At 36.9% G+C, this 13,139-nt stretch overlaps 1 protein-coding gene across 1 annotated transcript; it reads right to left on the bottom strand.

The window, feature by feature from the left end:
• Positions 1 to 4,101: 4,101 nt before the first annotated feature.
• LOC125196164 (putative disease resistance RPP13-like protein 3) lies at positions 4,102 to 12,744 on the bottom strand. The gene is made up of 4 exons (XM_048094561.1): positions 12,615 to 12,744; positions 11,489 to 11,968; positions 10,675 to 11,423; positions 4,102 to 6,084 (listed from the first exon to the last, which is right to left on the bottom strand). Exons 2-4 carry the CDS (start codon positions 11,962 to 11,964, stop codon positions 4,310 to 4,312), a joined length of 3,000 nt encoding a protein of 999 aa, XP_047950518.1. The 5' UTR covers positions 11,965 to 11,968; positions 12,615 to 12,744; the 3' UTR covers positions 4,102 to 4,309.
• Between the last annotated feature and the right edge of the window lie 395 nt (positions 12,745 to 13,139).

Here is a 13,139-nt window from a genome sequence, read left to right as displayed (position 1 = left end):
TCGGAGAGCACGCATCAATCAAGTCGCTAATACTTGCAGTATTAGCAGTTGCATTATCAAAAGCAATAGAAAACACCTTATTGCATAATTGATATTCATTCAAAACTTGAATAATTAAAAAAGCAATTGCATTTGCAGTGTGTGGTGTAGGAAAATCTCTAAAAGCAATTAAACGTTTGTTCAAAGACCAACTATTGTCCATAAAGTGAACCGTAATTCCCATGTATGCATGCTTTTGGAAAGCGTCAGTCCATACATTAGAGCAAATATTCACTTTGTGTCCCAAGTTACTCAAATATTGTGATAAATCTTTTTTCATTTCATAATATTGATTTTTGGTAGATCGTTAATACTAGTTCTAGGTAGTCTTTTTGAGTTCAAATTATAACACTCTTTCATCGAATCTTCGTAATCTTGATTATCATAAATACCAAAAGGAAGATGATGCATGGCAGCAAATTTAGCCATAACGTCAGTAGTATGCTTATGATCATATCTTAAAAGAGCAGAGGACGGCGTACCTGTTTGAGACGAACCGGAGGCGGAGCCATGGACACTCGCACTTTGGAAGTTGAGTTGGGTTTGGCTAACGCTATGCCCATATAGTTCGGGATGAATCGTCTGCATGTGACGGATGAGAGAGCCATATCCCCCGGACTTCTTGAATTTGTATTTTTTGGTGCAGTAGTTACAATACGCCATAAAAAATATCGGCACTTCATTAGCGGTAGAAACTATTGGGACCTTTTTGAAATGTTTCACAAATATAACAGATTTATATTTAGATTTTTCTCCGCGGCCGTCTTGTGAAGGGGGGGGGGGGGGGGGGAGGGGCATTTCCTCATTTTCGTGGTCACCGTCACTGTCCTCATTATCATCGTTCATATTAACATTAACGTCATCAATATCGTAATCATCAACCGAGATGTAATTATCAGCATCGGATTCGGCGCCAACCGCGCCATGACCACCCAATTGGGCTAGTGCAATGGCTGCAGCTGCACGACGATCTTCTTCCATCTACAAATAGTAGTATATGTACGAATTAGAATTTAGAAGATGAACATAGAAAAATCATGAACTCAAACTTATTAAGTTATGTATAAAAAAAATAATATGCAAAATATTTTATAACTTACTTGTAAGCGAACAGCCTCAGCATGGGAAACCTCTTCCAAAATTTCTCGACGAGTAGGTCGTCGTGATTTTTTCGGACGGGTAGATTGATCTGTTAGGTATGGTATACTGAAAAGCATGTTTCGAACAAGTTTCGCTCGAATAGAATCTTGCTTGTATACGTAAAATCTATAATCCACTTTTAACCCGATTCAATATTATTCGAGCAGTTCCGCACGAATAGAATCACTATTATTATGACATTGTGTTTGCTTGTGCATTTATAAGATGTTTTATAAACATTTAAATGCATAAGAAGTAAACAAAGTCTAAGTCTTTTGCTTAGTAGACCGGTTGTGGGCGTCGTCCACTTTAAGGTAACACGGTCAGATCTATGCAATGCTTTGCAAAAGAAAAAGAAGAATTTCACAACTTAGATAGGCTTTGGCTACCTATCGTGAAAGGTTGCAATGTCAGTCCGCATATTTCTAAGCCTTACTGAAATAAGATGACATTGGTGTGGTATAGCACTGAACGGATCTAACAGCAAGACGTGTCTTTATGCTATCTACTGAAAGGCTAGGTCTTGATAAAATACTATTTCTTAATCTACATATGTTAGCATTGAGCATACGGTATTGGTTATGCACTACTTTGACTTATCAAATGGTGCGGGTTTTTCGCAACCCAATAATCCTGATATATTGGGTAGTGGTGATTATTATCTAGCGGTGCTAGGATTGCTATTATGTTGAAACATGCGCGAGGTGAGTCTCGTTTGATAATGTCCTCAAGAGGAGCTCGAACAAGGTTTTATTATTCGGAAAACTGGCCAGTTGGAGTTTTATTACTCTATGAATAAATAAATACATGTTTCTTGCTAAGTCCACTCTTGGAATTAATAAGATATTAATTAATTAAGTCCATAGCAGACATTAATTAATTAATGGACATTTATATCTTAAGCGCGAAAAATAAATAATAAACAAAGTGGAAACCCGGATTACTTGTAATTTCGGATTTGGATGGGGAGAGTTCAATATTACTTCTGTAGTGGCTGCTCGTAATATTCCAATATAAGCTTGTATTAAATTGTGGGTTCAATTTAATTAGTAAAAAGCTAATTGGGCGAGCCCATATCCAAAACCTTCCATAGATCCCTGTCTGGGCCCAAAAGGAACTTAATATAAATAGGAGAATAAAGGAGACAGAAATAATAATTATTATTACTCATAATTTTCGTTCCCCTCTACCTAGAGGAGTTCGAATTTCTCTCATAATTGGAGAAGGATTTCTTCTGTCTTCTTTATTCGAGTCATAGTATTTTGATAAGATCAGCCCACCCTGATATCGAGATACAGTTCGGGAACCAGAGAGAAGATCCGTGGTCTAGTATTGAAGATCATCGTGGAGAAGGCGCGAGCAATCGACGATTCTTTGGAGAATCAAAATCGGTAACTCTAAACCGTAGAATTCATGTTTTAGGATTTACTATCTTTGAGCATGAATTATTTGCATTCTAGCATGCAATTATCTGTTTAACATGTGAATTGATTAATCGCATAATCGGTCAAATAGATCCTACGTCTGATTTATTTGTTTTATACAAGTCTTCCGCTATGCAAGGGGCACCAAACCCCATCATGATCTTCGGCAATTCCTTTGCCCCGTCGATCACGGTCACCACCACCACGAGAAGAAGACATATTTTTTTTATAGTAATGTAGTTGAACAAGTTGTAACTAATATAAAGAGCAAATTATGAAAATTGATGAACAACTTAGGTAAACAAGTAGAGAGCAAATTGAGAGAATGAGGCAGAGAATAGAGAATTAGAGATTGAGAGAGAAATCCTTGTTAACACAAGAATGGGGTGAGTAGAAGTGATGAAGAAGGGGGTATTTATAGATAAAAATGGGGGAAAAATCTGATATTAAAAAAAATAATAAAAAAATTTGAAATTCAAAATTTGAAAACGGTCGAAAACCGCCGGTTTTCTGACCGAACCGCCGGTTTGTGTCAGAAAACCGGCGGTTACCGACACCTTTTCAGACCCTACGCTGCAACCCTAAACCCTACGCCTAAACCCTAGCCCTAAACCGTCGGGAACCGGCGGTTAACCTACCTTTTTCAGACCTACACCTGCAACCCTACGAACCTGCCGGCGAACGGCTACATATTTCCGATTAACCGGCGGTTCCAAACCAGCGGTTAACCGTCAGTTCCGATTGCATATTTTTTGAACCGTAACCGAACCGTAAAAACTGTGTAACCGTGTTCCGATTCCGGTTCCGGTTCCGAACCGCCGGTTGGAAACCGGCGGTTAACCGGCGGTCCGGTTTGGTTTGGCCACCTCTACAATCACATGGAAAAAGGGTAACATTACATTTCTCGCTTTTCACAATAACTTGTCTGCCAAAGACGAAAGGAGTAAGTTATAAAATTAAGATGACTCCTAAAAATTGAAATAGATGAATTAGACAATCAAGTGTAACTGATCAGCCGGAGCTTGTTGATAGGGCCCTCGAGCATCCAAATCACGCACATGATCGCATCCAAATCTCTCTCAATCTTCAAAGTATCTTTTAATAGTATTTGATTTGATTTTGCATATCTTTTGTAATCTTTTTAATATATTTTGCTTGCTTAGAAAGATAGGCTTTAGGGTTTAGAATTTTATAAATTATAGAATTCTCTATCATTTTGATTCATTGAGAATTAAGAAATAAAATACTTCTTTTCTCATTCTTGTTCCAAAACCCTAGAACTTCAACTAGGGAATTATCGATTTATTTCCGTTCAATCTTCGCGTGCTCTACAAATCGCTCGATAGGGAACTTAAACCCTATCACTTGTTTCCCTAGGATGTCCACCTTACAATTTTAGGTACAAAATCTCAATTTAGATAGTCCAAATATTGTATAGAGAAACCAAATATAATGTATAGAGACACTAGTGAATATGTTAAAAAGATCGATATGTCCATACTAAACAAGAGAAGTAGCAGGCCAACTTTCTCTTGATGGATGCTAGAGTTTATATATAATCAATCAATGCAAGATGTTTTCTTAGAAAAGGAAAAATACAATATGTGTTCCCTTAAAACAATTTGAAATACACACACAACAGAATACAATCAACAACACTTTTCTCAAATTTATTCCAGTCTACAATGCCTTTTATTTTCAATCTCTCAAGCCATGCTTGACAATGGACCAATATCCACATCCAATATTTTGGAGATTAACCCCGAATTTTTTATCTTCGTTGCAATGTGTCTGGTTGTAAGCATTTCAAACTTCCTCAGATACTCCATCGACCCTATTTCCTGTGGGAGTTTCTTCAGGTGTGGACAGTTCTTGAGTTCTAGTTTCTCGAGAAATGGCATTGCACCTTCTCCAACTTGTATATTTCTCAGATTCCACAACTCATTGATGTTAAGGACGGAGAGATGAGGAAACCCGTTGTCCTTGATCACCATTTCTCGACCAGTGTATGCATTCCTCAGTTTGAGGCGCTGTAGAAAGGGCATCTTCTCTATTGCTGGCATGGGGTCTTCACCAAGACGAGTATTTACCAAAACCAACTCTTTAGCATCACGCAGTTCACATAGTGTTTTAGGGAGCCTAGCCAGACATCCATCCAGTTTGAGTTTTTGGAGTTTATATATCAGTATACCAATCTGGTCCAAACATGGCATGCTTCTGAAACGAAACCCTCTCAAGGTAAGGCATAAGCTGATCATGATCATATTAGTCAGTGATGCAAACAACTTGCTTACATTCGAGTTTTCATCAATGTCTTCAATGCCCAAGAAACGAAGCCTACTTGGCGTAAAGACGCTCAAGACCTCAAACACCAAATCATAAATCGAGATGTAGGTTACAGTGGTTAGCTTCCATAAGTCTATTTTCAAAGGCTCCGAGCAAACCACATCAGACATGTAGAGATAGCGAAGGGTAGCTATTCTCCATATAATATCTGGCACCTCAACCATAAAGTTCTGAGCTATATCAAGAACCTCAAGCTGTTCCAAGCCCCCCAATGAGTGTGGTATGTTGGTTAGGTAATTGTTTCTCAATCCCAAGTATCTTAAATTCGTCATTGTGCCAGTAGTTTTTGATAAAGTCTTCACCCCAAAATCTTCCATATCGAGTACCTTAAGTAGTTCAAAACTCTCCCAATAAGACGAGCAAACATTGTCCAAGTAGCCACCACCTCCATGGAAGATGAGAGAAATAAGGTGTTTTCCGTTTTGATTTGTGGAATGACTAAACTTCTCTCTTCCACAATGGATAACACGATGACGGGGATTTTGAGAGAGTCTACTATTTCCATTGCTCCTAATGACCTCAAGGCCTATCTCCTTCTCTGCTATTTCAATGGATAGCATGTGCAATAACGGATTGAGGCGATACTTTCTCGTTTCACAGTAAAGTGAGCCACGTTTCACGACATTAATAATCGAATCTTTAGCTAAACTATCACATGGGTTTTCAATCATCTGTGTTTTCATGTTGGACGATGCTCCACTTGCAATCCAAATCTGTTTCAACTTTTCTTCTCTCATTATTGCATTTTCCTTAAAAAGGGACAAATGCAAGAAATATGGCTTGACTTCAGTATCCAATTTGTGATACATTGGTTCCACTAATTTCAATAATCTACCCAAATCAATTGACTCAAAAATTTCTTCCCATTCCATCCCTAAAAGTCTTTGGTTTGCTTTCTGCCTTGCAACATCTATTATAGCTATCGGCAAACCCCCACATTGTTTCAGCATCTCTTTGCCCTTCCTCTCCAACTCCTTTGAGAATTTGTTCTTCTCATCATTAATAATTTTATTAATTGTTCTAAAAAACAATTGCCAGCTCTTATCAGATTCTAAAGCTTTCATTTCATGAGCATAATGGATGCATGCGTTTTCAATGACATAGCGGCTGGTAAACATCAACGTACTTCCATTGCCTGAATACATAGACATGTTAAGGACAATTAACGGCAAACGGGAGGCTCAAATCTAAGATTGTCAAATTTTACACAACAATACCAGATTTATGGTCCATTTGCTAAAGTAGATAACTCCATAATAAGGAGCCATATGACCGGATATATGTATTCTTATCATATTTTGCCAAAGGTGTTGAGCTCGCCAATTGAGGACAACATATTACTTTAAGTCAAAGTGACTATTATCAGCAAATCTCTGTAATATACCACTCCCTCCTCTGTCCCCCAATATGTGTCCCACTGACTCGATACGGGTTTTAAGAAATGTAATAGAAAGTGAGTTGAAAAAGTTAATGGAATGTGTCCTACTTTTATATATTAATTTTAAAATGTGAGTGAGAATGAATTTAGTATAATGTGAGGTCCACTACCAAAAATGATAAAATAAAGTGAGACAATTAATATGAGACATACCAAAATGGAAAACTAACACATAATAGGGGACGGAAGGAATACTATACAAGGGTTGTGAATTGTGATACATGCAAAATCTCAATATGACAATATTAATGACAAACTACAGAACCAACACAACAAAGTTCATTATTAGACCATTTTTAGTTCATTCTAAAAGTTTAGAATTTTGAAACAGGGTGGTCATTTAGATAACAAAGAGGTCATTTTTTTTTATCGTTTTTAGTTCATTTAGATAGCAAAGAGGTCCTGTCCATGATCAGCCTCTAGCTCCAGCGATGGCACCTGTAACAGCTTGTAAACCCCGACGGAACTGCAGCCATATGATGACAGATTTGAATTCTGTTCACTCCAGCTCCCAATGTAGTGGACTTGGCCTATAAATAGGATATTCATTCTATGCTTTCTACATGCCAAAAAAAAGCAAAAACATCCTCTGCATCATAAGATCTTTTCCTCTCTCATAATATTCTTCCGAAGCTCTTACCTCGCCTACATTCTGTTCGCTGAAGCTTATTCCGTCAGCGATTGCAACAAACAAGGTTAAGCCGGTTTATCTCTAGGGACGACACGTCAATCCGAGAGCACTACGAGGCGTATCTTGTCTTCCAGAAAGAGGACTCTTTGACTCGCCTGATTCTTATTTACGGTTTTGTTGTCTCTATTCTAGTTTAGCTTAATTCCGTATATTGTAATTTCTCCATTTTCTTATGGATTGTATTACGCCAGCTTAGTGTATCTTTGTACGCAGTTTCTACAACATGAAGAAGATTGTGAGAGTGATTCTTCATCAAAATGGAATTGCTCAGTGCATGAGCAGAACATTGAATAGATGAGCAAGATGTACGAGGTTGAAAACTGGTTTAGCAAATAATTTTTGGGCGGATGTAGTCAACACATCTGCATTTCTAATCAATAGAGGTCTATCAGTTTCGTTGCATTTCATACACATGAAAAGGTTTGGATGAGAAAAGAAGTAAATCTATTTTTCCTACGCATCTTTTGGTATATTGCTTATGCTTATGCTAGTTCTGATTTTAGAAGTAAGTTGGATGCTAAATTTGTTAAGTGTACGTTTATTGGTTATGGAGGTGATGAGTTCGGTTATAGACTCCGGGAATGGCAAAACCGAAAGGTTATTTGTAGTATAGATGTGGTTTTCAATGAACATATATTGTACACACACAGATTGACGGTATCAAGTCTTAGTAGTTTTGAACCCCAAGTGATCGAGTTAGGCATCTTAAACTCGAGCAGGAGCAAGGAGGGACCTGATGTTGAGAAGGTGCTTAAAGAGGAATTGAGTACTCCAACACTGTCTAGACCGACTAGAGAACAACGTGCACTTGACATGTATTCACCCTCTAAATTTATTCATTCCTTACTAACGGTGGTGAGCCTGAGTGCTATGTAAAGACAGGAGAAGTCCCTGATAAGCGAGTGTGAAAAATTGTCATGGATGATGAGCTTGTCTCTCTTATCATGAATGACAATGGGAGCTTGTGAAATTTCCAAAAATGAAAAGATATTGCATTGCAAGTGGGTCGCTCGAATCAAGGGTGAAATTGATGATAGCAAGCACTACAAGGCGAGGATTGTTGTCCGGGAATTTTATTAATGATATGGTATTGATAATACAGATGTGTTCACTTCTGTTGTGAAAGTGACTACTATTTATTTAGTGTTGAGCATGGTAGTTGTAGAAAATGTATTGTTACATCAAATGGATGTAAAGATGACATTCATTCATGGTAATTTCGAGATGAGTATTATATGATACAACTTGAGGGATTCGTAGTAAAAGGAAAAGAAAATCTTGTGTGTAAGTTGAAGAAAAACTTGTATAGTCTAAAACAAGCTCCAAAGTAGTTTATAAGAAGTTTGATGTATTAATGATGGATATTGGTAGTTGTTGTTACTATAAGAGACAGAGGCGTATTCAAGTAGGAGCAAGGGGGTACAACTGTACCCCCAAATACATATATAGGTGGTGTTCGGTTGCCATGACTAATTATCATGAGACTATCCATCTAGGGTTAAGTTGTAGGATTATTTTAGTAGGAGAGGGGAGGCTATGACTAATTATCATGAGACTATCCATCTAGGATTAAGTTGAGGGGGTCAATCTTATGAACCAAACATGATACATATTTAATCATGAGATTTAGTCTTGCCAACTGAACACCCCCATAGTGGAAATTTAGATAAAACCTTGGTGTTCCAGTGGTAAGTTGCTGATAATGTCAATCAATCCACCGTTCCGAGTTCGACCCTCCGCTGGGGCAAAAACCCTCTCTAATTCTTTTAGTCTCCTTTTTCTTTTTTCTTTTTTTTTCTAATTTTGTTTGAAGTATTTTTTTATTTGGGTAGTCACATTTTCATTTTTGTTATTCATTTTCCTTTTCATTGTTTTTAATTATGTTTATTTTCTAGACATTAGGATTGTTTACTATACTTTTTTATTTTGATTTTCCCTATTTATGTTTGTTATGTTTGTTGATTTTAATTGTTTTTTTTTATTATGTTATACTCTATTATTTTTCTTAATCATTTTAAGTAATGTAACGTACTTCAAACAAAAAATTCTTAGTTCTTTTATTGCTTTTATTTTTTAATATGAAATTCTCATTTTTAACATTTTAGATAATACTCCCCCCGTCCCACTTTAGGAGTCACATTTAAGTTCGACACGCATTTTAAAAAATGTAAAGAAAATTGGTGAAAAGTGATAGTGGAATGTAAGTCTCATTTTTATATATTAATTTTATAATAAAATATGAGTGAAATAAGGTTAGTGGAATGTGAAGCCTAATATCATATATTAATATTCTAACTGGAACTCTTAATGTGGACGGACTAAAATGGTAATCGGGACTCCTATGGGACGGGGGAAGTATTATTTTTAGTACAACTAGTACTTCATATAAAAAAGTTATTAGTACTATTTAAATAATTTTATATATTATTTAACATACAATTCGTACCCCCAAATCAAAAACTCTGGAAACGCCACTGATAAGTGTGACGAGAGGTTATCCTGTTATTATATGTTGATGATATGTTGATCTCAAGAGGCGATGCAAAGAAGATGGATCAATTGAAAAAACAATTGTCTGAACGATTCTCATGAAAGATCTTGGAGAGGCTAATCAGATTTTGAGCATAAGACTCGAGCGTGACAAGAAGTCAGGTAAATTGTATCTTTTGCAAGCCACTTACGTGGTAACGTTATGGAAAGATTTGACATGTATGATTCAAAGCTAGTAAGTGTGCCTTTGGGCAGTTACGTCAAGCTGTCAAGAAGTTGTCGAGTAAAAGAGAAGAACATGTTGAAATGATGAAAGGTCCTTTTGCTAACTTGAAAGGTCCTTATGCGTTAGCAGTTTACGGTATTATATATGCAATGGTTTGTACGTAGCCCGATATTGCACAAGTAGTGAGAGTAGTGAATCGGTTCATGGGTCATTTGAGCAAACAACATTGAGAAACATTTAAACGGTTCCTTTGATATTTAAGAGATACCGCATAAAAGGTTTTATTATGTTTCAATGGAAAGAAGTTGAGCTGATAGGTTGTGTGGATGCAGACTACCCGATGGAAGAAGAAGCACAATGAGTTGGTGGAAGCAAGTAAGGAGATCGTGTGGTTGCACAGTTTCTTAGATGAACTTGGGCTCAGAGTGTCATTTTCTTAGCAAAGAATCAAGCATTTCATTCTAGAAAAAAACATGTAGAGTTGAAGTATCATTACATTAAACACTTGTTGGTGATGAAAATCCTACAACTTGAGAATATACTTGGAAGCGAGAGTCCAACATACATGTGTACTAAGCTGGTGACCTTAAAGAAGATGAAGTTATGTATAACTTCAATTGGTCTTAGAACTTGAAGAGAAGATTAGGCGATATCTCCTACCATATCTAGGCTTTGTTTCCTTATGTTTTCTCTTGAGATATGTTTCCTAGTGTGGCTATAATTAGTGTTCTCTAAATAGAGGTACTCCCCCACATTAAAATCATTTGGAAATGTATTTCCATGCCTTGTAAAAAAATTTTAATTTGTATTTCTACTTATAAGGTGAATACGTTTAACCATGGAGAATTAATTGTAAGATAAGAAATAAAGATGAACATACCTTCCTCCGGAAGACCACTCAAGATGGATTCCAAGCGCATATTTTTTGGCACGTTGTCTAGAACTATGAAATGTGACATTCCTTGCATGTGCCAGTGCAGCCATCGTTGGAGACTTTTGTTGTCCATTTCCTCCACATATAATGGACCTCCAAACTTGTGTAGGAGTTCCACAAGCACCTCATTCACACTTGTGTCACTAGAAAGGCTTATCCATGCACGGTGTTTGAATTTCTGAATGATGTCCGGGTGGTTGTATACTTGTCTGGCTAGAGTTGTCTTTCCCGAACCAAGCATGCCTTTGATACGGATCAATTTACAACGTGTCGACTCATCCAGGATCGCTCTACTAATAAGCTGCACTTCTTTCTCTAAGCCCACTACGACACCTTCTTCTCCAACACTTTGGGGGACGTTTGCCTCCTCGCCACCTCCAAACTCCATTATTCGCTTTCTTAGCTTCCTCAGCCAATCCCGTGCCATTTCCAATTCAATTTTCATGAAGATCTCTTCACTGTTTATTGTGTAGTTCACTGAAAGTTGAGCCATCTCAGCAAAGTCAGCTAGCAAATGATTCAGCATGTCCAACTCTCCTGGTTCCGACTTGTTGAAAAAATTCACAACTTGCTCAAGCTCATTTATTATCTCATCCGTGATCGACTTGTGATCGCCCTCACTTTTGCTATCCCAAAAACTACACAGTTGCTCGCCCGCCCATGCTATGATGGCCTCCGACATGTTTCTGTAATATCTGCATGTACGAAAATTGTAAGAATTTGCAAAATCATTTTTATTTTTATTTAATCTATTACCTACCCTTTCGTTTCCGCTCCCTGTCTCACAAACTTCGCTATCATTTCCACGACCACGTCCGTCATACATTTTCCAGTAGAAAGGTCTAGACATGCCCACATTGCCACACAGTCGAGTCGATTCTGCTCCTTCCCGATAATCTCTAAGCCAACAAACTCAGTACGGCCTTCCTCCAAGTGATGCTCCCTATCGATCCCAAACTCCATCATCGAATTTTCTATCTTACTCAGCCAATCTCGGGCATAGGCTATTACTCTTTGTGTTGTGGGGTTGGTTGAAAGTTGAGTCATCTCGGTAAAGTCAGCTACCAAATGATCTAGCCTGCACCTCAGTACTCCCGATTCCTTGTCCCTCAACAAACACAACATCATTCTCAGCTCATTAAGTAGAATCATTTTGTAATCACTATCGATACTTTGATTCTCTTCTGAATCACTCTCTACTTCCCTTATCACCCCTAAGATGACGGCCTCGGACATGTTTCTGCAAGTACCAGAATGGTATACTAGTAAGAGTTTGCATTTATATATATGGAGTACAAAATATACTACTCCTACTACTTTTTTTTACTGAAATTTGAACTCTAAACTACTGTGTCACTAAGCACACTATCTGTCACCAAATTAGATCAACACTACTACTATTAAAGACAAGCATTTCAGATCAAATGTTTGAATAATCAAATTCTGAAAAATGAATTTGAATCCACTGCTAGGCAAGTATAAGTACAAAGCTCAAATATCAAAAGAATCAAGCATGATACAAATTACAAGATACTAGTGTAAGTACTAGTTTCTTCTCTTATAATATGCCTTCCTAAATTAAATTTGACAAAGCTAAGTTCTTAAGAATATAAAGCTAAGTTCCAGATTTTAACCTTTTTTCTGTATCCCAATTAAGATTTCTATGCTATTTGAAGTTAGTAAATCTTCTTAACTCATTTCCCCCAAGCTTTTTGTATAAGCTTTAATTTGACGGCACAATTTCGAATCTTCAAAAAACATTCTTTGAAGATTTAGAAAAGTTGGAAGGTTTCTACCATTAATTTGGATTGAATAAGGCTTTCAAATACCTATGCCAAACAACATAATCATGTGAATTATGAAACTATTCAAAAAAATGAAAATACCTTTTCGTGATTATTTCTTCAATTCTCTTTTCCTTTAGCTTTGCCGGCGAGTTCAAAGACTTAGTATGGTCATATTGATTGGTGAATGAATGGACAAAACAAATAGTTCGATTAAAATAGATGGAAATTAAGTCTGAAAATTTAAACTTTTGTTGCTATGTATCTGGTTGTTACAATGTTAAACTTTCTAGGATGCATAATTGATTAGCGCAAAAAAAATACTACTCCCTCCGTCACCATGTGAGTCCTATTTTTATATATTAGTTTTATAATAAAATGTGAGTGCAAATGAGTTAGTGGAATGTAGGACCAAAAATAGTAAAAGTGAAAGGTGACAAATTTTTAGGGACGGAAAAAAAATGTAATTAACAAATTTTAGGGGACGGAGGGAGTAACAAATTAATATAAGCCATGTGAACGGAGGCAAGTAGGTTATTATTTTTGAGGTGGTCCTGGGCCACTTGATTAGCACACAAGATTAGAATGATTGCTTTTACGCATCTAATTGTTGACTAAATGTTTTTT

The sequence above is a fragment of the Salvia hispanica genome, chromosome 4 (genome assembly GCF_029641045.1).
Source record: "Salvia hispanica isolate PSC_SH4W2 chromosome 4, Shi_PSC_v1, whole genome shotgun sequence".
Classification (NCBI taxonomy): domain Eukaryota; kingdom Viridiplantae; phylum Streptophyta; class Magnoliopsida; order Lamiales; family Lamiaceae; genus Salvia; species Salvia hispanica.
Note: the sequence above shows the minus strand (reverse complement) of the source record. Positions and strands in the feature narration are given on the sequence as shown.

What these genes read in the sequence shown, in the direction of transcription:
- LOC125196164 (XM_048094561.1), bottom strand. Translation starts at nt 11,964, where the DNA reads ATGTCCGAGGCCGTCATCTTAGGGGTGATAAGGGAAGTAGAGAGTGAT. An exon ending in CAGGGAGCGGAAACGAAAGG is followed by an intron (nt 11,424 to 11,488) that starts GTAGGTAATAGA and finishes TCGTACATGCAG; the next exon opens with ATATTACAGAAACATGTCGG. An exon ending in GAGTGGTCTTCCGGAGGAAG is followed by an intron (nt 6,085 to 10,674) that starts GTATGTTCATCT and finishes CTATGTATTCAG; the next exon opens with GCAATGGAAGTACGTTGATG.